The sequence below is a fragment of the Talpa occidentalis genome, unplaced genomic scaffold, assembly GCF_014898055.3.
Source record: "Talpa occidentalis isolate TD23 unplaced genomic scaffold, MPIMG_talOcc4v2.1 talOcc4.16, whole genome shotgun sequence".
NCBI lineage: Eukaryota > Metazoa > Chordata > Mammalia > Eulipotyphla > Talpidae > Talpa > Talpa occidentalis.
The window spans coordinates 52,165,729-52,190,768 of record NW_023601653.1 but is presented as its reverse complement, the minus strand read 5'-3'; the positions used below and the strand labels follow the sequence as shown (position 1 = coordinate 52,190,768).

At 39.7% G+C, this 25,040-nt stretch overlaps 1 protein-coding gene across 1 annotated transcript in view; it reads left to right on the top strand.

Moving 5' to 3' along the window:
* The window catches only part of IRAG2 (inositol 1,4,5-triphosphate receptor associated 2), a 94,656-nt gene that overhangs the window by 18,147 nt on the left and 51,469 nt on the right, over positions 1-25,040 (top strand). Inside the window, exons 4-16 of the mRNA XM_054696364.1 lie at positions 1,347-1,426; positions 1,649-1,727; positions 2,870-3,028; positions 5,153-5,270; positions 8,088-8,138; positions 12,806-12,883; positions 14,961-15,017; positions 16,494-16,553; positions 16,642-16,706; positions 17,445-17,544; positions 19,637-19,771; positions 20,486-20,587; positions 21,467-21,630. Of these exons, the coding sequence (XP_054552339.1) occupies positions 1,347-1,426; positions 1,649-1,727; positions 2,870-3,028; positions 5,153-5,270; positions 8,088-8,138; positions 12,806-12,883; positions 14,961-15,017; positions 16,494-16,553; positions 16,642-16,706; positions 17,445-17,544; positions 19,637-19,771; positions 20,486-20,587; positions 21,467-21,630 (1,248 nt within the window). The remainder of the gene's footprint in view (positions 1-1,346; positions 1,427-1,648; positions 1,728-2,869; positions 3,029-5,152; positions 5,271-8,087; positions 8,139-12,805; positions 12,884-14,960; positions 15,018-16,493; positions 16,554-16,641; positions 16,707-17,444; positions 17,545-19,636; positions 19,772-20,485; positions 20,588-21,466; positions 21,631-25,040) is intronic.

Genomic DNA, 25,040 nt, shown 5'->3' with positions numbered 1-25,040 from the left:
TGGTGAATGTAGCACAGTCAGTGGTAGTGTAAGTTGATGTTGCTTTTTCAAGTTAGGAATGCGTATCTGATGCTTCAAAATATACGAGTTTGAGTGAGTAATGAAACTTCAAGAAAAATAATTTTATGCTACGCTATAGGAAGAGAATGTTATTTATGATAGTGGTAAATATAAACCAATTTTTTTAAATAGACAGTTAGACAGATAAATTATATTTCCATATACTATAATGCTAGTCACTTAAAATTATAATCAGAAAATATTTGACAAGAGAATACCCAAAGGTATTTCAAAGAATAGGCCTTTCATCCCTATATAATGCCACATTTGCCAAAAAAATAAAAATACATGTAGAAAAAATATGGGAAGGACATATTCCAAAATGATTATTTCTGCATAATGGCCTTTTTGTTCAGTCTTAGTAAAATTTGTTCTCTAAAATATTTAAAACCTGGTTTTGTAATCAAAGTACCAATAATCCCTTTATAAAATGGAGTGAGGGCAAAGACCAAAGTCTTAATTTTTATACCATGTAAAGGAAAAGAAAAAGCAAGAGAGGCATAAATGCAAAATACAAGAACTCAGGGATGGGGATGGGTGTGTCACTAGACATAATAAGAATCATTCTGCTCGGCGACTTTCTGACCGATCTCTCACCTGGTAGCACCAGGAGAACCTATATGAGGATTTTGTGGCTGCTCCAGAGGGATAAACCAAGGATTTGGCATTTATAAAGATTTAAGTAACAAAACTTAAATCATGGAATAGAGATTCTTAGAAAACAAAGGGCTGACATTTTAATGTATTTATTTTAGAATTAAAGTTTGAATTTGTATTTGGGACAGAGGCTAATACAGAGGATTCCCTAAATTTCAGGAGCATAATGCTCAAGGTTTTAAGACCAAGTTGGCTTTCTAGGAGAAAGGGAAAATACTGACACCATCCATCTTCCTAAAGTAGTGGTAGATGAGGCCTCTTCCTTCCAAATCTTTAGACTGTGGTCTTGTTCTTTCCCCAAGAGGCCATGGGTCATCCCAATTTGTGTGGCCTTCGTAATCCACCCCAGTCTCTTGTCTCCTGACCACTGCTGTGGTCACTACTTCGCTGTTTCTGCACACATTTCTTTTTCATCGTAGGTTAATAGCCCATGCAAGGTGGAAGTGATTCCTTACCTTTCTGTCACCCCACATCTCTGAGCCCAGTGTTAGGCTCCAGTTACTTGTTGAATGAATAGACTTTTTTAAGTCAGAAAGAAAAACCTGAATGGTAAAGTAGAGAGCCTATCTGAAAACTTAGCTTTGGTATGCAAAGACTCCTACCTCCTGAGGACTGTCTTTGGCTTGCAGGGAAGGAGTGAGCAGTGGGCCAAGTGGCAGCATCCAGGATTCTGATTTTGAACAGGACGGCAGAAAATCAGGCAGAGCAAGTATGTATGTTCTTTAAGATTGTTTTGCTACTCTTTGTGGTTTGTAGAACTGAATTTTTTTTTTTTTTTTTTTTTTTTGGTGGGCCCCTCGCTGGTGGCTGAGGATCGAACTGGCGCTGCAGAGGCTGCGGGCAGCCTTGCAACCCAGTGCTCAACTGCTGCGCCACCAGGGGAGGCCCAGAACTGAATTTTTTTTAAATAAAGCTCTTGTATATATTTCAGTTATGATGACCACAGATACAACATATTCTACACCAGGGTATTTGGAGGCTTTGGATGGCGACGTGTCGAAAGGAATCTTGTAAGTGTTCTTCTAATGCTTTTGCAAGTATCTCAGCTTTTATGATTGATTTTTATATCACAGATATACATATTTCACTTATGATAAAGTCATTTAACTTTTCTTGGTAAAACTAACAGTTTATTTATAACCCTCTTTTTATTCCAAATTGCCTCAGGACAAATTTCACTAAAAACACAAATTATATAACATTAGTAATATATAAATTGTTTTTGCCCTCATAAAATTGTTCTTCATTGAGTTCATGTATTTTTCATGAAAGACAAGTTCCATTTGAAGTAGAGTTAAGGCATTGACCTTAAGCTTGTCAGGGGATTACTTTTTCAAAACTTTATTTTATTTCATTTTGGAGATTGGGAGTTCAGGGTTTAATTTTTTTTTTTTTTGATATAGTTTTCAGGTGTGCATTGTTGTAAATTAGCACTTGTGGATACCACATGATGCTTACTTCTAAAAGTCTATTTCTTTCACCACACAGTGCAACCCTTTTATATTTACATATTTTTTGTGGTCTGCAAGCAAATCTCCAGGGCCTCACACAAGCCATAGAGAGTTCCTCAGGATCTGTAGGTTCAAAAGGAGAACCAGCTCTAAGGAAGACACTTTCTCGCCCATATATATGTATTTTTCATCTTTTGTTCCCAATTTTTATTGAAGTAACAATGATTTATAACATTATGTATGTTTCAGGTGTGCATCCTTGCAAATCACCATCTGTGTGTAGTACATTATGTCCATCACTGCAACTCCAATTCTATCCTTCACCAAACAGTTGATGGCTTATACCTGATTCACCCACTCCCCTTATGCATTCCCTTCTAGTAACCATGAATTTGGCCTCTGTAAAAAATTATTTTTGTTGCATATAACTCCTTCATTAGTTTTGTTTGTTTATGCATCACATAAAAGTGAAATCATGGTATTTCTCTTTCTGCTTCTGATATACTCCACTTAGCATAATACCTTTTCAGTCCATCCACTCTAGTGCAAAGTAGATGTGCAGGAAAAAAGCTCTTTTCTGCAAACTGAGTTTGGGATGTTAACATGAGTATGTAAGCCTGTTTAGACTTAACCATATTCCTGATTGACTGGAAGGCACTACAAATGTTGAAGATGATTCTCATTTATTCTTTTACCTGCAGAAAGGAGACTGATTTGATTACCCATATAGCAGAACTGCATTTCAATAAGCAGAAATTGGAGGAGGAAATCATTAAGTTTAAATTGGCATTAGAAACCTTGGAAGAAGCTAACAGCCAGTTATCAGAGGACCGCACTGAACTGTGTCTTCAGGTAAAAAGGTGAGCCATAGGAGAACACAGGCTTCCCCCGTGATCTGAAAACAGAACATTTCCTATTTGGTATGATTTGTTGGTATTTTTTTATTCCCCAGTCCTCAAATAATAACATACCAAATCAATCTAAATGGGAATATTTCAATCTAAATGGGAACAAATACCAAGAAAAACTTGTCCTGTGTGCTGGGAAGCTTGTTCAGTTCTTTGTCCTTTTTAAAATCTCCATTTTTATTGAGATATAATTCACATAGCATAGCATTCACCCTTCTCAAGTACACAATTTTTTTTAGTATAGTATAAGGTTGTGCAATCATAACCATGATCTAATTCCAGAACATTTGCATCATTCCAGAAACAAGCCTCATTAGCTGTCATTTCCTATTTCCCCTCCCCCAACCCCTGGTAACCACTAGTCTAACTTCTGTCATTATGGATTTCCTTCTTCGGGACATTTCATAAACATGGCATCATGTCCTGTGTGGCCTTTGTGTCTGGCTTTATTCACATAGCACTGTTTTCAAGGCTCATCTGTGGTATGACGTATGTCACCACTTCGTTCCTTTTTATGGCTGAATAATACTCTTACACAGATAGACCACATTTGTGTATCCATTCCTCAGAAAATGGACATGTGGATTATTTCTATTTGGGGGATCAATAAGAGTGTTGCTGTGGACATTTATGTGCAGGATTTTGTGTAGATAAATGTTTTCCCTTCTCACTCCCCCTTGCCACCCTACTGCCTGGGGAGAATGTGTAGCATCGGATGCTCTGTCCTTACAGCTGCCTGTGGCCTGAAGTCCTCATCTCCTTTACCTGGTTCAGCCTTCATTCTAATCAGATAGCCAGGCCTGCTCCACTCACCTCCTTTACTCACTTCTTCCAACCCTGTGTCTGCCTCTTAGTTCAAGTCAGCATCCCCCTTCCCTGGTTCACCCCAGCAGCCTCCTGATTGTCCTCTCTGCCTTTTCCCAGACTCGCTGCACACTGGTAGGTATGCTCTTCCCAATGCTTTCACCACATCCCACCTCTGCACCTTCTGATGAAACCCTCCTTGTAGATATTCACCTGGTTGTGAAGCCACGTGTGATGGCGCCTCTGCTGTCTCCAGTCTTCTTCCCACTGCAGACTCTTACCAGTTTCTAAGCACTTGAGCTCTCAGTGACTCTTCATTCCTATTCTCTTTCTCTCTCTCTCTCTCTCTCTCTCTCTCTCTCTCTCTCTCTCTCTCACTCTTTCTATCTCGCGCTGTTTGTCTCTCTTCTCTGTACCTCTCCTTTTGCTCTCTCCCTCTCCCCCATTATCTGAGTTACTCATCTTTTACACAGTGTCACAGAACTTAGGTTCAGTCTCACTGTGGTTCTTATCCCCACCATGGTATCATTATGATTGTTCACCCTATTAGACCATAAGCCGCAGGAGCAAGACCTGTCAAGATTAGCTTCACTTTCATTGTCTTCCATTCCTGACACAGGATCGGAGCTCGATAAATATTAGTAAAGAAAAAGAACATACTTTCTTTGAGGCTCTGTCTAGAAAACAGTTTCATTCTGGTGGGATATATGCGCAGGTTATCCTATGCTGCGGATGACTACAGTTCACTCATTGTTTCTTGATGGGCATTTGGGTTATTTCCAATGCTTTGTTATTACAAAAAGTGCTACAGTGAATACTTTCATGAGTTATATCACACACAGTCTATGAAGTCAATACTTTAGTTGTCAGCACCTCACTTGTATGTAACTTCCCTAAGGGAAGGACCGTGTCTCTTGCTCACCATCACAGGCCCTCCTGTAAGACCCAGCATCTGGACTGCCATTCGGTAAACCCTGGTGGAATTGCATGAACTAATAGTGCATCCCATTAGGAGGAAAGAATCATGTAGTTCAGCCAATGATGGCTTTCAAAGGGAGCTCACAAATCTTTATCTTCAGGATAAATGTTCCTTTTCCCACCATATTCCTTCCTTTTCAAAGACTGTGAAAGATCATGAATATATTTTTACTATTTTGGCATCTGGTTGAAACCTTCAGTGGTTTTCGACTTGGGCTCCAAAATAGCCCTTGGCTTTACTCTTTGACGGTTATATTTGAGGTTTTGCTCATTGCCTTCCCCCCACCCCCGCAGTGCCCACCAGGCTATTTTGAGAACAAATCTGTTAAAAGAAGAGCTGGAGGAACTGAAAACTAGTATGGATGCTTTAGAAGAGCAGAAGACCATGACTGTGGCCCAGAACAAGCAATTAGTAAGTTATCTGAGAACTTTGCAGTGGGCATATGGTTCATGTATCTAAAATATAGGAGGGTTTGCTGAGGATAACAGCCAGCAGTCAGTGTGCTGGCAAATAAATTGGTAACCCCTTGGAAAATTAAAGGCAGGTAGTCTTTCCTCTTCAACCAAAGATTAAAATTCTTTCCACGTCGCTCAGCCATATACCAAAGGGTTTGTGGAGATCCAGAAAATCTCTGGAATGCCTCCTGAAGGTGATAGGCTGATTCCTAAATGCCTGATGCTGAAAAACACTTGAATTACAAATTTTTTTCCCTAATCTTTTTCTAAGATCAAAAGAAAAAAAATCAGTCTTTTTAGTACTTACATATCTGAGAAACTCCATGAGCTAGTCCTTATAGTAAATCAAAGCAAACTTATAATTTTAGAGCAAAATATTATCTAGCTTCAGCTCTAACTCAAGTGCCAAAGAAGTAACTGTTTATACTGACCATGTTAAACTGTTCCCTATGGCACTGGTAATGGTATGCAAGATGCTGATGTCCTAGCAGTACTGTAGCATTGTTGATGATGGTGGGGGTGGCTGAAGGTCCTTTGGATGGATTTGTTTTCAGGTATCAGTTGGAAAGCTGTTTGCAGAGTCTGTAAGTCATCCAGACACTTGGACCACACAGTGTCCCTAATTCATTCTTGATCTGCCATAGCCAGTGCAGCTCAGCTCTTAGCTCACTGGGAAAATATGGGGACCATGTGCTTTCCTATGAATGCATTACAGGACTCAGTTGGACCCCTGAGGAACTTCTCACTGGGGCAAGGTGGAGAAAAGGTCAAGAGGCCACCCTTAGGGAATTGACTGCCTGTATTCAAGTCCTGACACCGAGGCTGTGTCATCTTAGAGGAACCAAGGGTTTTGTAACCTTAGAGGACCTCTGTAAACCTTGTTTGTTCTCATTTGTAAAATGGGGATGATGATAGCATGGCCTTGGGCTGGCTTGAGGGGTGTCTGAAGCCATACTTATAAAGCAGTCATTGTACTCATTACCCCCAGGAATCCATATTGCTAGCTGCTATTGTTCATGGTACAGCTAGATAATCCTAATCCTTTGCATTTTTATAGTGTTTTACAATGTCAAAGGATTTTTAATCTCTTGCTGGTTATCATGGAAATTCTGTGAGGGAGGAAGAAGCAGAAGTTGCTGTCATTCATTTAATAAAACTAATGAGATAGTTTGAGGATTCAAAGTCAATTGTTAAATAAATGAGCACTAGAATTGAAACACACTGTCTTCTGTGTGTGTTCTTGTACTAATGAAATCCTAACCTGAGATGTTTTTTATTTTTATATTATAAAAATAATAACTTTTTACTTTATAAAAATATGGGAAACCTTTTTATAAAAATATAAAAATATGGAAATGTGTAATAACAAAGAAAAATTAAATACCCCCAGATTCTTACCCTATTTTACCCACAAGTTTACTATATTTTCCTAATCCACTTATCTGCTTTTAACACTTAGATTATCTATTTCTATAACTTAGCTATTGTAAACAGTTCTGTATGATAGGAGTAAATATATATCTTCGAAATAGTAAATTTGTATTCTTTAGGTAGATACCTAGGAGTGGAATTTGTGGGTCATATGATAGATCCATTTTTAATACTTTTAGAAACAGTTTTCCATAGGCCCAGGAGCAGTCTACATTCCCACCAGGAGTGTACAAGTGTTCTTTTTCCTCCACATCCTCCCCAACACTTGTTGTTTCTGGTCATTTTGATGTGGATCATTCTAACAGGTGTGAGGTGAAATCTCACTGTAGCTTTGATTTGCATTTCCCTGATAAGTGATGACAAGCTTTTTTTCATGTGCCTCTTGGCCATCTCTGTCACAGTTTTAAACAGAAAGCTGAATCTCTATGATTTCAATGAGTGCACACTACCTGTCATGTGTGGATGGAAGAAGCCAGGTTTGTCCCTTTTTTGTTTTCTCATCTTTCCTTCTGTAGTAGGCTGAGTTAAGGAGAAAAGTGACTTCTCACAGATCCCAAGAAACTGGAAGCCAAGCCTTAACCCCATAGTAAGAATGTGTTCAAATAAGATTTGTGTGATACTGTTGCAGGGCAGGGAGAGGGGTATCCCCAAACCCCCAAACCTACCTGCTCTAAATATGTTCTGCCAATCCACTGCATCAAGACAAAACATATAAACCTTTAATGAAAAAGAGCTTTACTACAATTAGTGTGCAATACAGAAAAGACAAAGAATATAGTTTCCAAATCAAGCATCCAAAGTTACCCATCCCCTCATGGGTAAAAGTCCAACCAAACAGGATTGGCCTAACGCAAGGCCTGAAAGCTGCCACATGTCTAAAGCGCCTTCTGGCTGGGACCTAGAAAAGAGCCAGAAACAGAGAAGTCTGGGAGGAAAAGAGTAAAATCAAAACCAAGATAAAAGCTGCCATTTAACCTCCCCACAGGTCTCTCACCCACATCTGTTTCAACCAGTGCAAGACCAAGAAGCAAGTGCAGCTTCTTCACATGTCTCTCTGCTCCGTGGGCCTCCTGCAGGTCTCCTTCTGGCTCTCCATCCTGCTTCCTTCCTTCCCCAGGCTCCTCTCCAGCTTCTTCTCCTCCCTGCTCAGCTCCACCCTCCTTTGAGTGGGGCAGGGAACCTGGAACCTCCCCTTTTCCTGGGGACCACCCTGTTACAATACATCTGTGTGCCACACTTAAGTTGATAAAGTGGGAGAATGTCAATAGCTTTGAGGCAAGTGTGTGGTCTTTTCAGAACCTTATCAAATGCTTTTAAATTACTTTTTCTCTTAATATATTAGGAGGCAGAGAACCGGGCTCTGATTCATAAGATTCGGAATCTCCAAGAGGAGGTATGTTGAAATCATTAAACACTGGCATAGGCAGACATACTGCAACTCTACAATCGTGATCTGTGATTTTGGGTTAAATAGAAATCATGGGAATAGTCAGGCTCCTGTTGTAACAGGGTGGTCCCCAGGAAAGGGGGAGGTTCCCTGCCCCACCCAAGGGAGGGTGGAGCTGAGCAGGAAGAGAAGAAACTGCAGAAGAGACGGAGGAAGGAAGCAGGATGGAGCCAGGAGACCTGGAGGAGGCACATGGAGCCTAGAGACACATAAAGAAACTGAGCCTGTCTTTTGGTTGTGGACTGGGTGACACAGATGTGGGTGAGACCCATGGGGAGGTGACAATGGCAGTTTTTATTTTAATGTTTTTTTTTTTTTAATGGGAAGGAACGTTAATAAAACTAGGAAACAATACCGGAAAGGCAAAGAGTCTAGTTTCTAAATGAAGCACCCAAAGTTACCCGTCCCCTCGTGGGTAAAAGTCCATCCATATGGGAATGGCCCAGAGCAAAGCCCCAAAGCCTGCCACAAGTCCAAAGCATCTTTTAGTGGGGGCCCACAGAAAGGGGTCAGAAACAACCAGACAAGCCCGGAAGGAAAAGAGCAAAATCAACATCAAGATAAAAGCTGCCATTGTCACCTCCCCATGGGTCTCACCCACATCTGTGTCACCCAGTCCACGACCAAAAGACAAGCTCAATTTCTTTATGTGTCTCTAGGCTCCACGCGCCTCCTCCAGGTCTCCTTCTGGATCTCCATCCTGCTTCCTTCCTCAGTCTCTTCTACAGTTTCTTCCCTTCCTACTCAGCTCCACCCTCCCTTGGGTGGGGCAGGGAACCTCCCCCTTTCCTGGGGACCACCCTGTTACACTGTCAGCCAAGGATCAGTATTGTTAAATTCAAGTTAGGAACACTGGAATGATTTTATGTCTGAACATTTGAGGAATAAATGAAATCTAAGAAATTCAAACAGAAGAGGCTATGAAACTAACTCATCTAAAAAGTACACAAATTGATGTGGTTTTTTGAGTTTGGAGTGCAGGGTCCTTGGGTTCACCCTGGGAAAGGTTTCACCAGAGTTTCCCTTTCAGCGCATGGGGTGAGTTTCTCCGTGACAGAGATGTTAGTTACATTTAAAGAGCAGGTTTGTTAAGAAAAGGCGACAGAGAAGGAAGGACACTTGCAGAGACACAAGCAGGCAGAAAGAGCTGCCCCAAGGGGAACAGGTTTGCTGAGAGAGGCCTGCATAGTTGCAGGAGGACAGCCTTGAGGAGAGCTGCCTCTGCTGAGGGAGGTCAGTGGAGAGAGTCCTGGCATGGTACAGGTCACGGGCAGGCAGAAAGCTGCTGCCCTGCAGAGGGAAAGAGTTGGTGAAAAGAAGCACCTGCATAGTCACAGGTGGGCATTGGGAGTGCTGCCCTGTGCTGGTGCAGAGACTGCACTGATACAATCTTTTTCTCTTTGGGAGGGGCTCACTCCTTTGTGGAGTGGCCTGTTGCTGATTTTGGATAACAATGAGAATCTGGACTGCAGATTCCAGGATAGGGAACTGAGATTCCAGGATGGGCCCAATATCTATGTTTACCCTCAGATCTGTGCTTTGGATACTCCCATACAGGTCTGATATCTGCTTGGGCCTTATGCCTTGTGATAAGACACTGACTGGTGCCTAAGGATCTTGATTTCTGTGGCTAGGTTAATGGTTAATGGCTAATCCTTTCTATGCCCACCTCCTTGTGTGAGTCAGGTTTTGGTCTTGTGATGCCTCCTTTAGGTTTTCTATTCTTTCCTCCATCAAAATCAAGAAGGAAAGCCTGGACATTATTTAATAATTTTTATTATTATTATTATTATTATTATTATTATTATTCCACTAACTTAGGTGGTAAAAATCTTGAGTCTGAGACCTGAATCTTAAATTTACTCAAAGCTTGACCTTAAAAAGCCATTTATGTTTTCGGGGTAAGGTCTATTCTCTAGTTATTTTGCACACTAAGATAATGCATGTGCAAATGCATCCATTTGGTTGACCATCATGTGCTTCATAGATGTTAGGAAACATTAGTATAATCTAAAGAATGCTATGCAATATATGTGTATTTTTAAGCAACAAAATTAAAGCAATGGTGCTTTACCAAAGCTACTGGTAAGCTCCTTCTTTGGAGGGAAATTCTATAGGTACTTTTTGAATGTGAAATGTTATGTAAAGGTTTTTAATTTTGGCTTTACTTATGCTAATTAGACGTATTTATTAAGCTGTGGTGAGCAGTCTAGAGAGCTATCCAACATATGGGTCAAGTGAATGTTAATTCATAGAGGGTTGGAAAAGAACAAATATAAATTAGAAAGAAGCCTTGCTTCTTTCAGGCTTTTGTAAAACTTGTGCATTACATTTTAAATTCCAATGGAAGATCATTTTCCCCTCATATTTAGGATGATTGACTAGCACCACAAATTTATAACAAGACAATTTAGAATTGAGATTGCATTGTAATTTTTGATATACATTATAATGAGCATTTCAGTGTCACCCCTGGTTGGTATTCTTTTCAGGTACAAAGCTGATACATTGTCAATGAAGAATAACAGCACAGTTGTTTGTTACTATGTTTTTCACTTTCATTCATTCATTTGCTCATTCATTCATTCACTTAACACTCACCTGTTGTGAGACCAGTGTGTGCTAGGAAGTAGTGTAGGTGCTAGGGACACAAGCTTAAGCCAAATAGCCACATGGAACTAGCCTGATAGGTGGCCATTAGTGCTTAGGCAGAAAAGCAAGGCAGGCAATGGAGTGGGAGGGAGGGGGAGTGATTTAAACCAGGGTGGTTAAGAAAGGCAGCACTATGAATTTAATCTTTTGTTTAAGAACTTCACCAGAGGCTTATCTGTGGAAGAGCGTTCCAGGGAGAGGAGAGAGCAAGCTTAGGCCTCAGGCTGCAGTCTGCCATTTTTGAGGCCAGGGTGGCTAGAGCAGTGTAAACAAAGAGCAAGAGGCACAGCCCAGAGTTGCAGGGAACCAGGCCCTCAGGATTTGCTATAGGCCTTACAGGGGCCCAGTTGTTTGTACTGCGAAAATGGAAACTGTGGGACAATTTTGAGCAAGGTACTAACATGATCTGATTGCTGTTTCAACAGGATAACCCTGACTGCTGATGGGTTTAGATTCTACTGCAGTTGAGGCACGGAAAGAAGCAGGGATCGGGCCTTCTCATTATCCATGGGGGCCTGGACTTGGGCGATAAGAAGAGAGCTGGAGAGAAGGGTTCAGATCAGCATATGCTTTGTGCATATGCAAAGTGTTTATTACGTACTCAGGTGTATCAACGTTCCCTTCTGTGTCTAAGATCTCAGTGAAATACAAAGTCATCTGCAGATACTGAGGATATGTTGGAGGAAATAATGGAAGTTTGTGGAGAGTAGAGGGTGAAACAGACAGGTGTTGACAAGCTTTTTTTGTGAAGGACCAGATAGTATATTTAGGCATGGCTAAGACACCCTTAGTCAAAACCACTGACTCCTGCTATTGTAATGTGAAAAGGCCATAGACAATATGCAAACAAATGGATAGCTGTGTTCTGGTGAGTTCATTTACAAAACCAGGTGGTTAGCTAGAGTTGGCCAATGAGACTGGGGAAGTGGGTATAGTCTTGCAAATCCGTAGGCAAATGCTCATGTGAATGGATTAGGGGTATATGATATGATCACCAGTGAACATTAGATCATGGTTATGCATTCAACATGGGGCCTGTTAGTTCTTTGTATACTTCTTTAACCATGTTTGTCTGAAAGAGTGCTGGCACAGAGTGGGTAGCCAGCTGAGTTCAAGCAATGACTAAAGAGAAGTAGGGGAGAGGCCAAGGAATTGGGGAGATGTGCATGAGAAAGATTATGATGATTGGCCATGGAGAAATTTAAGCTGAGTAAAGAGGGAATTGAGTTCACAGGAAGGTATAAGGATAATGAGAGTGTGGATCAGTGGGTGGGGGACTCTGGTGGGGGATGAAGACTTATTGGTGCTCCAAGAAGTATCTGGAAGGACAAGAAGTGTAGTTGAAGAGTGAGATGCTTGTTATTGATACAATGGAGGAGTCTCCGTGACTGGTAATGGCAAGCTTGAAGCTATAACTATGGAAGTGAATGGCCTAAGTGGAATGGAAGATAAAAAGGAACTACTGAGATTATTCTGGATGGTTTTGTTAGAAGGATAATGTTGTTTTTGGACAAAGCCTAAATTATGTCCCTTACTTTAAAATAGATTACAATGTTAAGGAAAATTCCATTTCCTAAAAACAATTTCATGATGTTCTTTCATTTTTCAATCTAAATCTAAGAATACCAGGGCCTCCCTGGTGGTGCAGGGGTTAAAGTCTCAGTGCTATCAAGTACCACCAGCCACCAGGGCATGAGTTCCATCCCCAGCCAGGGAGCTAACCCACATATGGTGCAGCAGACCTCGCCTGTCTCACTCACTGCTCCCTTCAGCAGTGTAGCTAAGTAGATTTGCCTGCTTGGTTCCCCACTCTGTCTCTGGTGAATCCTCTCACCCTCTGCACCTCTGGTTTCTTGTATGCATAAATAAATACCCCAGTTTGTGTATGCATAAATAAATAAAAATAAATCTTTAAATAAATAATAAAATAAATCAAAGAATATCATCTTCTTTGACTTTAGAATACTATGAACATGATGGAGATACATACATTAGAAAAGAAGATTGAAGAATTATGTGCAACTGAGAGAGAGCATCAAGTAAGCACTTCACAAATACTGGTAAAAGTATTTTTTTCTGTTGAAACAATATTACTCTATCTATGAAGGTGCATGTGATTCAGACACACATATGAAAACTTTTGATTATAAATTTTGGAATTTGTACTCCTCAAGATATCTGAATTATAAACAGCAACTTGTATTTTTTTTTAGCATGATAGCTTTACTGATAAATAATATAGCACCATTAAATTCACCTACTTAAAGTACACAAGTCAGTGGTTTCTAGTATATTTGGATTTGTGCAACCATAACCACAATTAATTTTAAAACATTTTTATAAGCCCAAAAGAAATCCTTTAGCATTCACTTCCGTCCTGCCAAGCCCTAAACAACCAATCTTTTTGTCTCTTTCCATTTAATCATATCATATATAATGGAATCACATATATTATCTGGCCTTTTATGACTAGCTGTTACTGCATACAATGTTTGCAAGGTTTGTCCATATCATGGATGTATCAATATTTCATTTCCTTTGATTGCTGGATAATATTCCATGTAAGGGTATAGGTGGCATTATGTCTGTCCATTCATCAGCTGATGGGCATTTGGGCTGCTTCTACTTTTTTGATTATTCTGAATATTGCTGCTGTGGACGTTTGCATACAAGTTTTCGTGTAGACATATTTGGATTTCTTTTGGGCATATCCCAAGGAGGGAATTATCAGGTCACTTGATAACTCTGGTTTAATATTTTGATGCACTGCCAGATAGTTTTCCTAATGGCTCCACCATTTTATATGTTCCCACCAGCAATGTATGAAGATTCCAATTTCTCCACATCCTTGTGGACACACATTGTCCTTTTCATTTTTTATTCTGTGCCAATTTCTCACTTAATTCTATTTCCTAGGTAAAGAAAGTGAGGAAAGGTATGTGTTTGGGGGGGGCAATCTTTCCTTCATTCAATTAAGGATTGATACCCTATAAAAATGATTTTTATCTAAATTGCATCTATAATATATATTTTTTGTCGCATGTTCTTATCAGGAAACAGAAAGTAATTGTTAATTCAGGAATTTGTGTTATGCCTGCTTCTGGAGGTATTTTTTGAACAATATTTATAGTTGTAGCATATGTTTGAAATGATATATTTAAATTTCATGTCTATATATAGAGTTTTCAAGTTTCCTAGCAGACACCCCAAATCTACATGTGTACATGTATATGCATATATAAAGCACTTATAATTTAGGCATTAAAATTAATTTTATTCTAGGAATGACTCTTTGGGAAACACAACTGTCAGATAGTGGAAAGAGCCAGAAGACAAGGGCTCATATAACGTCTCTCTACTCAAAAGCTTTATAGCCGCAAGCAAGCAGCTAACCTCTTTAATTTTCCCAATTTTCTCATCATCTAAATGGGTCTGGTACTGTCTACCATGAGCTTGTTTGAAAGTCAAATAAGATGATTTTGTGAAGATACATTAGAACTAAAAGAGGGATATCAGATAAATGTATATATGTATGCTTATGATGATGTTACTTATGACTATGCTGATTATTTTTCTAGGTTTTCAATTCAATCTATATATATATATATATATATATATATATATATTTATCAATTCTGTTTAGAAGCCTCTCCAACAAACTTGATTTTGGTTGGAATAAATTGAATTTTCTTTTGCCAAAGAAATCATGAACATTTAAAAACTGGGAACAGTTTTTATCTAAATTTTGATTTTCACCCAAAGGTGGAAACTATCTGTTCCATATATGTGATGTGTGTAAAGGCAGAAAGAGCATGTGGCTAGAGCTATCGACTCTGGAGATTCTGAGCTCAGCTCTGTCACTCACTGTGTGTGATTTTGGGTGAGTCTCTGAGTCCAAAGTGCTGAGGTTTGATTTCCTCCTGGTAGAGTAAGGGCTCTGACCTCTGCCTCCAGGGTTGTTGTGAGGCTGGATGTCAAAGATCTTTATAAAGTGATGAATACATGAACATCAAAGGGAAATCAGAAAACTCTCTCCTCGAATGATTTTATGGTACTGCCATTTTTATCAATGTGATGTGTCCCTGACTTTTCCAACCTAAATTTGTTTCTTTTCAGATGCAGTTACACATGTATGAAAACACTTTGCTTCATAAAGATGCTTGTTTGCAAAAGGTTGGTACTCTCCCTTCCCATGAACTCCTGTGGCTATCTCCAAATCGTGAGGAGAGAGGGTCATCTGTGTAACCCTATTAAAATAGCTGATTCTAATAGTCTATCACAAGACTGCTTTATCACATGTCACAAAAACTTCTTCTGATTGAAGATTACTGAGTTCTCTATCTGGGATAAGTTTTAACATATTCTCTGTAAATTCTGGTGGCATTTAGTTATTTATACAATAAATATGAATGTGAGAATTTTCAAGTGCAGTTTTAATTGATAACATGAATTAGTGTGCAGTCATTCATTTTTGGGAAGAATTTATTTTTTTTTTACTTTTTAAAAAAGATTTATTTATTTATACAAGCACTGGGTACAGTCAGAAGCGCGGGAGGGTGAGAGAATTCACCAGAGCCAGAGCGGGGAGCAGAGAGGCAGAAGGACCGAAGTACACTGCTGAGGGGAGCAGCGGGCATGGCAGGAGAGGTCTGTGTGCCTTGTGGGACACTTGCTGGCTTCTGGGGATCAAACCGGCACTGCAGAGGCTACAGAGGCTGCAGGCAGCTTTGCAGCCCAGCGTTCAACCGCTGCACCACCAGGGGAGACCCCATTTTGGAAAGAATTTATGCCCCATTTATTTTCTACCTAGTTTGATTGCTTGATAGGCATTGTTCTGTTTATCATTGTATCTTGTAAGTGTACCTATCTGGTAACAAAGGATGCTGGCTGCCAAGGGGCTAGTTTAGTGGTTTTAGGAAAACAAAGAGGGGCACAGTTAACATATCCACATTCCAAGAGAAAGAGTGGTGTTTTCCACACTTTTCCTTTCCCTGCACTTACGAAGTTTCAGAGGCGTCATTCATGGTTGGGGCCATTGACCAGGGCAGTGAATATTATATCAAATTCTCTCTTCATTGTGGTTTTCTCTCTCTCCCTGTAGTCACTGTGATCACAGTGGCTATTCTTTCCTTCCCTACTGCTGGTCATTCACCCCTTGCACACTTGCCCAGCCTTCACTGGGGTATTGACTGAGTAGGCATCATGCCACTCATGGGATAAAAATCATAGATCAGTCACTGCCTGTCTGCTATACTGGTGCAGTGTACACTATGATTGTAACTATTATCTTTTGGACTGAATAAAATTGGATTCCATAATCATTCATTGGTGATTTGCAGGTGAAAACTGATATTATTCCTAAAATGTTTCATGATAATAAAATTTGGACTTAAAAATGACTTTGCAGGGTTTGACTGATCAGGCAAATAGAGAGCATGATGGTCCATATTTGGTCATGGATATAGCTGTTTCTCTGTTCTCACTTCTTGTGGAGTTCTAATCACAAATACAGACTGGTTCAGACTTCAAATAATGAGATTGGTGGAAGGTCTCAACATCCTTGGGCATTTATAATATTTCTGTGGCTCAGATTCATAGACAAATAGGATTTTGGGCATTCATACTGCTTGACTATTTTCTACTTTTCAGAAGGACATACATATAGAAGAACTTAAGTCAACCATCACAGAATATGAAAGAGTTATAGAGGTATACCATAATCCAGCTTGCAAGGTGGGGTTGTTCAATATAAATCCCCCTCTAGAGTAACATGTATCACCTAATGTCGTGATTCCAGAATTTACGAGAGGATAAAAATAAACTGGCTGGAGAGTTGCAGCACCTGCAGCAGGTACTTATCACGTAAGTACAGAGTGATCCCTCAGCAGCTGCCTCTCATGTGCCTGTCCTGTATCCTTGGCCTGCTGATCAGGTGCAGGGCTCTGAAAGTGCCCTGTTCTCTTCTGTATTTTCGTAAGTAATCATTTCTCCCAGAGAACCACTTCCCAGTTTCCCATAGTAACTTCTCACCCCTCGAGATACCTCTTGAATGCTCTTTACTGACACACACCATCTTATATTTATCATTGCTGGTTTCTAAATACATGTGATATGCTAGTCCAGGAGTCCACGGGAGCTGCACAGATAACAAATGAGTAATGTCTGTGGGCGAACTCTCGTGCACTGTGAAAAAGACAGATGAAAAGGAGCATGATTGAACCAGATAAAGGCGGAGGAGTTACTCTGTTTGGCTCCAGCTTGTTTTAGCATCAAGAATTATAGGAGGCCATATGACCATATCTTCTAATTGTTTTGCAGAAATCTAGACTTTTAGTGAAATTTTCTAATTGTCAACTGTTGGCTCCAATTCTTTAAAAAAAAAAAAAAAGTGTGGTCTAATTGTTTGCAACTATGTAGAGTGGCCTGAGGCTAGTCTGTACAGGCAGGAAGGACAGTGACTATCTCCCACCCTCCTGGTGTATCCCTGAGTAGCTTATAGAAACGCGAGTTCACAAGGGTGCTTAGCAATGGAGGATAAGCCAACTCTGTTCTGGTGATTTAAACAAAATTGGGCCAGACTCCTGTTTTTGTTTTTTCAAGAAATGCGATCCATTTGAATGGAAGTGGAAAACGGAACAGTTTCATCTCTGAAGGAGCAAAACCTTTATGTTGTGAACTCATCCTTGCTCAGTCTGCAGAGGTAGGTAATTATCAGATGGAAAGTTTTAAGGTGTAATCCCTACATGCACAGCCGTCTGTGAAGTGACAGTCCTTGCCTTGTTACCCAGCACGGTATCAATTTGAGGTTTAAATTCATGCTACAGCCCCTTGGCCTGAAAAGGTGGATTCTTCTCATATTGTGGTTGAGTCTCTCACAAGGTACAAGTATGGTGATGTGTGTGTTCAGTGATTCAGGACGTGAGAAACCTTCATCTCTCTTTAACCTGCCCTCATCCCCAGCCCGGGTTTCCTAAGACAGCAATGGAGATTCATGAATGATGCTATAATATTTCCCCAAGCCCTCAGAGTTAAATGTATTTACCTGAAATAAAGATGCTTGGAACACTGTTACATTTCTTTGCTTTAAGATGTAATTGTACCAACCCAATTGAATGACGCTGATTATTACCTTCTAAACAGAAATGAACGTCTTTGTGGGTTTTTTGTTAAATTTAAAAGAACAAATGGAATGATTACATTTTAAAAAAGATTTATTTAGTTATGAATATAAGAACTGGGGTACAGGCCTGAGGTATGGGGGGTGAGAGGATTTACCAGACAGAGTGGAAAACAGAACAGGCAGACTGACTGAAATACACTGCTGAGGGAGAAGCAGGCAACACAGGAGAGGTCTGCTGCACCATGTGGGTCAGCTCCCTGGCTGGCAGGGCTCAAACTCATGCTGCAGAGGCTGCAGATTGATTCACAGTGCTGTGCTTAACCCTTTGTGCCACCAGGGAGGCCTCTGGAATGATTACCTTTTCAAAAGATCTTTGTTCAGGCAGACACAATCAAAAGGCCTCTTGGGGATAAAGGGGTTAAGCACAGCACTCTGAAGCTATCTGCAGCCTCTACAGCATGAGTTCGATCTCTGGCCGACCAGGGAGCTACCCACATGGTGCGGCAGACCTCTCCTTTCGTGCCCACTGCTCCCCTCAGCAGTGTATTTCAGTCAGTCTGCCTGTTCTGTTCCCCACTCTATCTCTGGTGAATCCTCTCACCCCCACACCTCTGGCTTATATCCCAGTTCTTGTATGCATAAATAACTAAATCTTAAAAAAAAAAGTTGGGCATCTCCCTCCCCATCACATGATCACACCTTTGTCCTGTCCAGTTAAGTGCTTGCTATCTCAGGAAACACTTTCTTTAGCAAGTGGCTTTCTTTTCACCACTTGATTGGCCTCTGCTTGTCTGTGGGAGATGGACATGTCAGAATGTCCTGTTAACAGCCATGATAACCTCAGAGGGAAGGAAGGAGGCCTTTAACAAAGGTAGTAGAATCTCTCCCATAGGCCTCCTCCTCTGAAGCCATTTCAGGAAGCCTTGGTTACTTTGCTGAGGCCAGGATGACATTATGTTTCAAATACTCACCACTTTGCTGTGATTTTGAAACTAAGCCAAACTGCCAGACTGAGGGAACTTGCAGCAAATCTCCCACAACCTGGTTTCTCTCCTTAGTCTCTGAGTTGGTAGTCATGTCAGATGCCAGTTTTGCTGTCCTTTGCTTTGATGCAGTGGTTAAACCATTGGCCAACTCTGGTGTGGAGGATTGTCCCATTGATGGACTTGGAAAGGCCTGCTCAGTGAGATCTGGAAAGCCCTCTGACCCTGTTGGTTGTCATAGCTCTGGAATGTCACAGGAGACAGATTTGGAGAGGTATATAGGAAGCATGCTTTGCAAAGCATCATCAGAGAGCCTTCTCAGCATGGAAGGGAGACAGAAAAAACCCATCTGTTTTCAAGGAGCTGGATTCAGCAACGCAATGGTTGTTTTCCCTGTGAACTTTTAGCTCCGCCTATTTTCATAACATTAGGGCTCTAGCAGTTTTCATCACCCACATGTAATGCTATCTCCTTAGTGAGTCTTCTTAGGAATGAACACATGTTAAATTGAAGCCATCTTACCAGAAATGCAGCCAGGTTTTGGGGGTATGGGAGGATTCTACAAGACTACTTAGAGCCATTTGATGGGGACAATTACTTTGACCTTTGGGTATCATCTTCATGAAATAAGAATAATGAATGTCTTTGATTAGAATGACAGCTGAGGACATTTTTGGTAATTGTTTCAGAACCCTGAAACTGAGTGGCAGTGCAGTTTAATCAACTTGTCAACTCTGGACACGATGGTGAATCAGGAAATGCGACTGTTCCTGGAAGAACATGGACAGCAGGCAGTGCACTTCACAGCCAAGCGAAAGGAGCTGGTATTGTATGACATGCAGAGCTCTTGGTTTTCCTCTGGCTAAGAACATCTGTGGGTGACCCGCCACAGCCTGTTGGTGGAGAGCAGGAATGTCTGTGTGGCTGGGACCCACGACTATGAATAGAAAAACTTTTTCTAAAACCTTGCAAAGTTGTCCTCCAGTTTTGGATTAATCAGGACTAACGGTTGACCGTTAGAGATTGCTCGATCTTATTTCTCCTACAGGTTAATCTTTAGTATCAAATAGTTGAAGGCGTGGTATCTGTTGAGCAGTTTCCTTCTCTGCATTTTTTTCTAGCCAATGGCTAGTTCCTCTTTCTCCATTTTGATTTTTGACTGGGAACTCTAGATGGCCAGAGAAGTGGAGAATGGCTTGCTCATGTTCATATTTCCAGTTCCTTTCACAGTGCCTACCATACATAGATAAGTAGCATTTAGTTTGATGAATGAAAACAGAATCAGTGAAAATGCTTGCTTCCTCTTATTTGGAAGGGGGTTGAGAATGTTGGAAGGGAAGTCTCTCTGTACACCGAGTGTGTGTATAGAGGCTTAACATCTACACATGACAACAGCCTGGGGCAAGGGGGAGTCTCTGGCTGGTGTTTCTTTCTCCCTGGATTTCCTCGCAGTAGAATTTTGGTCTAAACAATACTTCTGGTATATGATAACAGCATATGCCTTTTGCCTGTTTCCTAGCTGAAAATTTCTTTTTCAGCATGATGACGTTTCTGAGATTGAAACCCTCTTTGATGACTCTCTGCAGTGGGTAGCTAATCCAGAAACCACTGTGAATGAGAACTGGGGTAACAAGCTTACTGTAAGTGTTCTGTATTTTGTAACTTTTCTGTTTTTTCTTCTAGTTTCTTCACCCAAGTAATACTTATTATGTACAGTACCATTTCTAAGACTTGGTCATTGCCTGCTGCTATCTTTTTTTTTTGTTTGTTTGTTTGCTGCTATCTTAGTCTGACGTTATATGTGTGAGTGTGGGTATATGAGGGAGAATATGTGTGAGTATGAGGAGAAGCAGAGAATGTGAGAATGAATGACAGTCCTGAGAGACAAAGAAGTGAGAGGATTTAATGAAAGATCACAAGTTATCCAAGTGTTTTTGAGAACTGCTAAGTCTAAGCTTGAATTTGTCTTTTACCTACTGAAATTCTCCTTTTTAGATAGAATGATTGCTGTGCAGAAGAATCTTATTCCTGAGACTTAGAGTTTTATCCCAGAAATTAGCAGAATGTTGGAAAAATGGGAACTATTGATACTTGGGTAGCTATAGTCCCAGTTTTGTTAGAAAGAAAGGATCTAAGAAGAAATCTCTTATTTATCCATCCCTTATTATTTGTCTTCATCGCCAGATTATTTCCTAACATCCATCAATCCCTATTTTAAGAAATGAAGTCTGAAAACAGGAATTTCAATTTCGAATCCTTTGCTAACCTATTTAAGTCACTTTTGAATATTCTAATCAACAAATACTGATTTTACTGCATTTCCTTGTTCCTTTCGAAAGCACTTGTGGTAGTTGATGAAGTGGTCAGGAACCACTTTATCTTAAAAAGGAAACCAAGCTCAAATTCGGGACCCAATACACACGTGCTAAATTGAGAGGGCATTTTACATAGTCTTTGTCACTTGTTTATTTTTAACACTTGAATGTTAAAAATAACATGTTTTGTGACTTCCCTTGTAGGAATTCAAACACACCACAGGTGAGAAGCTAAATCTTTGCATAACGTTGCTGAACAGTTTGAGAAATGACAAAGAATCTCTTGATAAGGAGTTTGTCAGATTGATAGAGATTTTGGAAAGATTGAGTCTGGAGTATTTTTATTTCAACAAAGAATTTCTTTCCAGGTAATGATCATTTATATATAAGAAACACAAAGTTTATGCACATGCTTTGTTTGTGATTGCATTGTGATATTCAGATTGTATTTTCCAGTTTCCTGATTTCAGAGGACACTTTTACAGGAGGTGTTGAACTTCAAAATTTGTAGAAACCAGTAGAATGAATTGTTTTGCTTAGGAATTTGGAATAACAACATGGAATTATTTTAACTAGAAAGGGTCTTAGCTTTCATTTAGTGAAACATCATAATTTTAAAGAGAATAAGGGGAGAAGGATATAAGGTGAATAAAGATCTAAGAGTTACTAATGGAAGGTCTGTGAATAGATTTTTTTATTTTATTTTTTATTTTTTTAAGATTTATTTATTTATTTATACAAGCACTGGGTACAGTCAGAAGCGCGGGAGGGTGAGAGAATTCACCACAGCCAGAGAGGGGAGCAGAGCAGGCAGAAGGACCGAAGTACACTGCTGAGGGGAGCAGCGGGCGGCAGGAGAGGTCTGCGCGCCATGTGGGACCCTCCTCCGGTGGCCGGGGAGCAGCCAGGGATTGAACTAGCGCTGCAGAGGCTGTGGGCAGCTTCGCAACCCAGCGCTCAACCGCTGCGCCACCGGGGAGGCCCTGTGAATAGATTTGTTAATGGAAGGATTTGATGCCAGGCCTGTTGACTCCTATCCCATCTGACATTGTGTTTCCCCTTAGTACATAATGCACCACACTGGACAGCAGTCAGTTAATTAAATTTCAGTATTAGGTCATGAGGGTGGAGGTTTCTCAATGTTTCCTACCATTTTGTCCTTCTCAACTTAAGATTGTGGAAATTCTTGAATTTTGTACACTCTATAAACCACATACTAAACAAGGATAGCAACTGAATCTGTTCTTCTTTTTGCTGCTATTTATATAGCTGCTGGTACCATACTAAACACTCCCTTAAATCCTTTAAAACATTTTATTGAAATAACTCTGGTTTACAACTATATGTAGGTGTCAGATTGACAACTGTATGTACTACATGACAATCTCCACCAAATGTTTCCATCCACCACCAGTCAACTCCCTTTACCTGTTTTACCCACTCCCTATGCCCCTTAACTCTTGACTACCATACTGTGTTCAGAGTTTTAGGATTTGTTTTTGTTTTGTTTGTTGAGTTGCTTTATTTTTCTTCCACATATAAATGGAAACAATATAGTATTTGCCTTTCTCTATCTCACTTCTATCACTTAGCATTTAATCCCCTCAAGGTCCATCCATGTTGTTGCAAATGGCAAGTGTCCATCATTTTTTATAGCTGAGTCATATTTCATCCAGTAAATATACTACATCTTCATCCACTTGTATATAATTTAGTCCATTTATAGTTAAGGCAATTATTGATCTGTATTTCTTGCCATACCATTAATTGTTCTCTTTTTTCTGTTCCTTTCTTCATTTTCTTGAGATTTGATCGCCTTCTTTATTGATCTATGTAGATTCTGTTTTCATTTTCTGTAATGTATGTGCTATGACTTCTTGCTTTGTAATTACATGACACACAACTATAATTATGTATGACGTTCTATTTTGGGTTGATAACTATTTATATTTGAACATATTCCAAAATTAAAGTTTTGCTTTCTGCCTTAATTTTATTTTTGCTGCCCCATTTTATATCTTTGTCAAATATATGCGTGTGTGTGTGTCTATCTGTCTGTCTGTGTGTGTGTGTAATCTTTATTAATTCTTGGGCTTTAGTTATGACTACTTGTGTCTTAATATTTGTGTGTCATTTATAAGTGATTGAGCCACTATTTTTACTATGGATTAAGCTTTTTTAGTGAAGTTTTTCTCCCTACATATCAGTAACACTTCTTTTCCATTTCAAGAAGTCCCTTTAATATTTCTTGCAAGGTTATTTTAGTGGTGAGGAATTATTTTAGGTTTTGCTTGTCTGGGAAACTCCTTTTTTAAATTTTGACCAAGAACTGTCATGCCTCATGTTCTATAGTTCCCCTTTGATATTTTTTTGAAGTTATATTATTGAAGGAACAGTGCATTATAACATTACGTAAGTTTCAGGTGTGCATCATTATAAACCAACATCTGTATATAAGACATTAAGTTTACCACTAAAATTAGTTTCATCCTTCATAATAAATTGGCCCCTTTTTCTCAATTGACCTATTCCCCTAACCACTGGTTACCAATAATTTGGTTTTACAGTCTAAAAGTTTGTTTTTGTTCTATGTAGTTCATTCATTTCTTTTTCTTCTCTATGTACCACATATGAATGAAATCACATGGTATGTGTTTCCACCTCTCTGACTTATTTCACTAAGCATCATCCCTTCTAGGTCTACCCCTATTGTTGCAAATGCCATTTTTTTTTAATAGTGTAGTAGTATTCCATTCTGCATATATACCAAATCTTTATCATCTGCTGATGGCCCTTAGGTTGTTTACAGCTCTTGGCTATTGTCAATGATGATGTAATAAATATGTGTGGGTGCATGTAGCTCTGTATCAATTAGTGTTTTTGTAATCTTTGGGCAAATGCCCAGAAGAAGAATAACTGGATCATATGGAATTTCTATTTTTAATTTTTTGAGGACTTTTCATCCTGATTGCCATAATGATTGTACCAATTTACTTTTCCACCAACAGGTTTCTTTTTCTCCACATCCTCTCCAACACTTGTTGTTTCTTATCTTTTGGATAACAGTCATTCTGACAGGTAGAGGTGATATCTCTTTGTTTTGACCTGCATTCCTCTAATAATAAGAGACCATGACCATCTTTTCACATGCCTGTGGGCCTTTTGCTTATTTGAAGATGTCTGCTCAGAACCTCTGCCATTTTGCTGATCAGGTAGTTTGCTTTTTTGTCGCATTTTATGAATTATTTTTTTATTTGGATATTAACCCTCTGTTGGTTATATGACTTGCAAATATCTCCTCCCCTCAGTACATTGTATTCTCATTTTGATGATAGTTTCTTTCATTGTGCAGAAGCTTTTTAGTTTGATGTGGTCCCATGTGTTTGTTTTCTTTCCCTTGAGCTGGAGTTGTGTCCCCAAAGACATCCCTAAGGCTGATGTCAAGGAGATAACCTCCTGTTTTTTTTTTTTTTCTATTTATTTTATTATATCAAGTCTCACAAGTCTTTATTTGGATTAATGATTGTGTAAGATAGTGGCCTGGTTTCTTTCTTTTGTCATGTGGTTATTCAGTTTTCTCCAACACCATTTATTAAAGAGGTTTTCCTTCTTGTATATTTTTGGCTACTTGGTTGTAAATTAGTTGTCCACGTGTATGTGCATGTATTTCTGCACCCTCAGTTCTGCTCCATTGGTCATTGTGTCTGGTTTTATTCAAAATCTATGCAATTTTTATTATCACTTTCTTTATAGTTTGAAGTCAGGGAAAGTGATACTA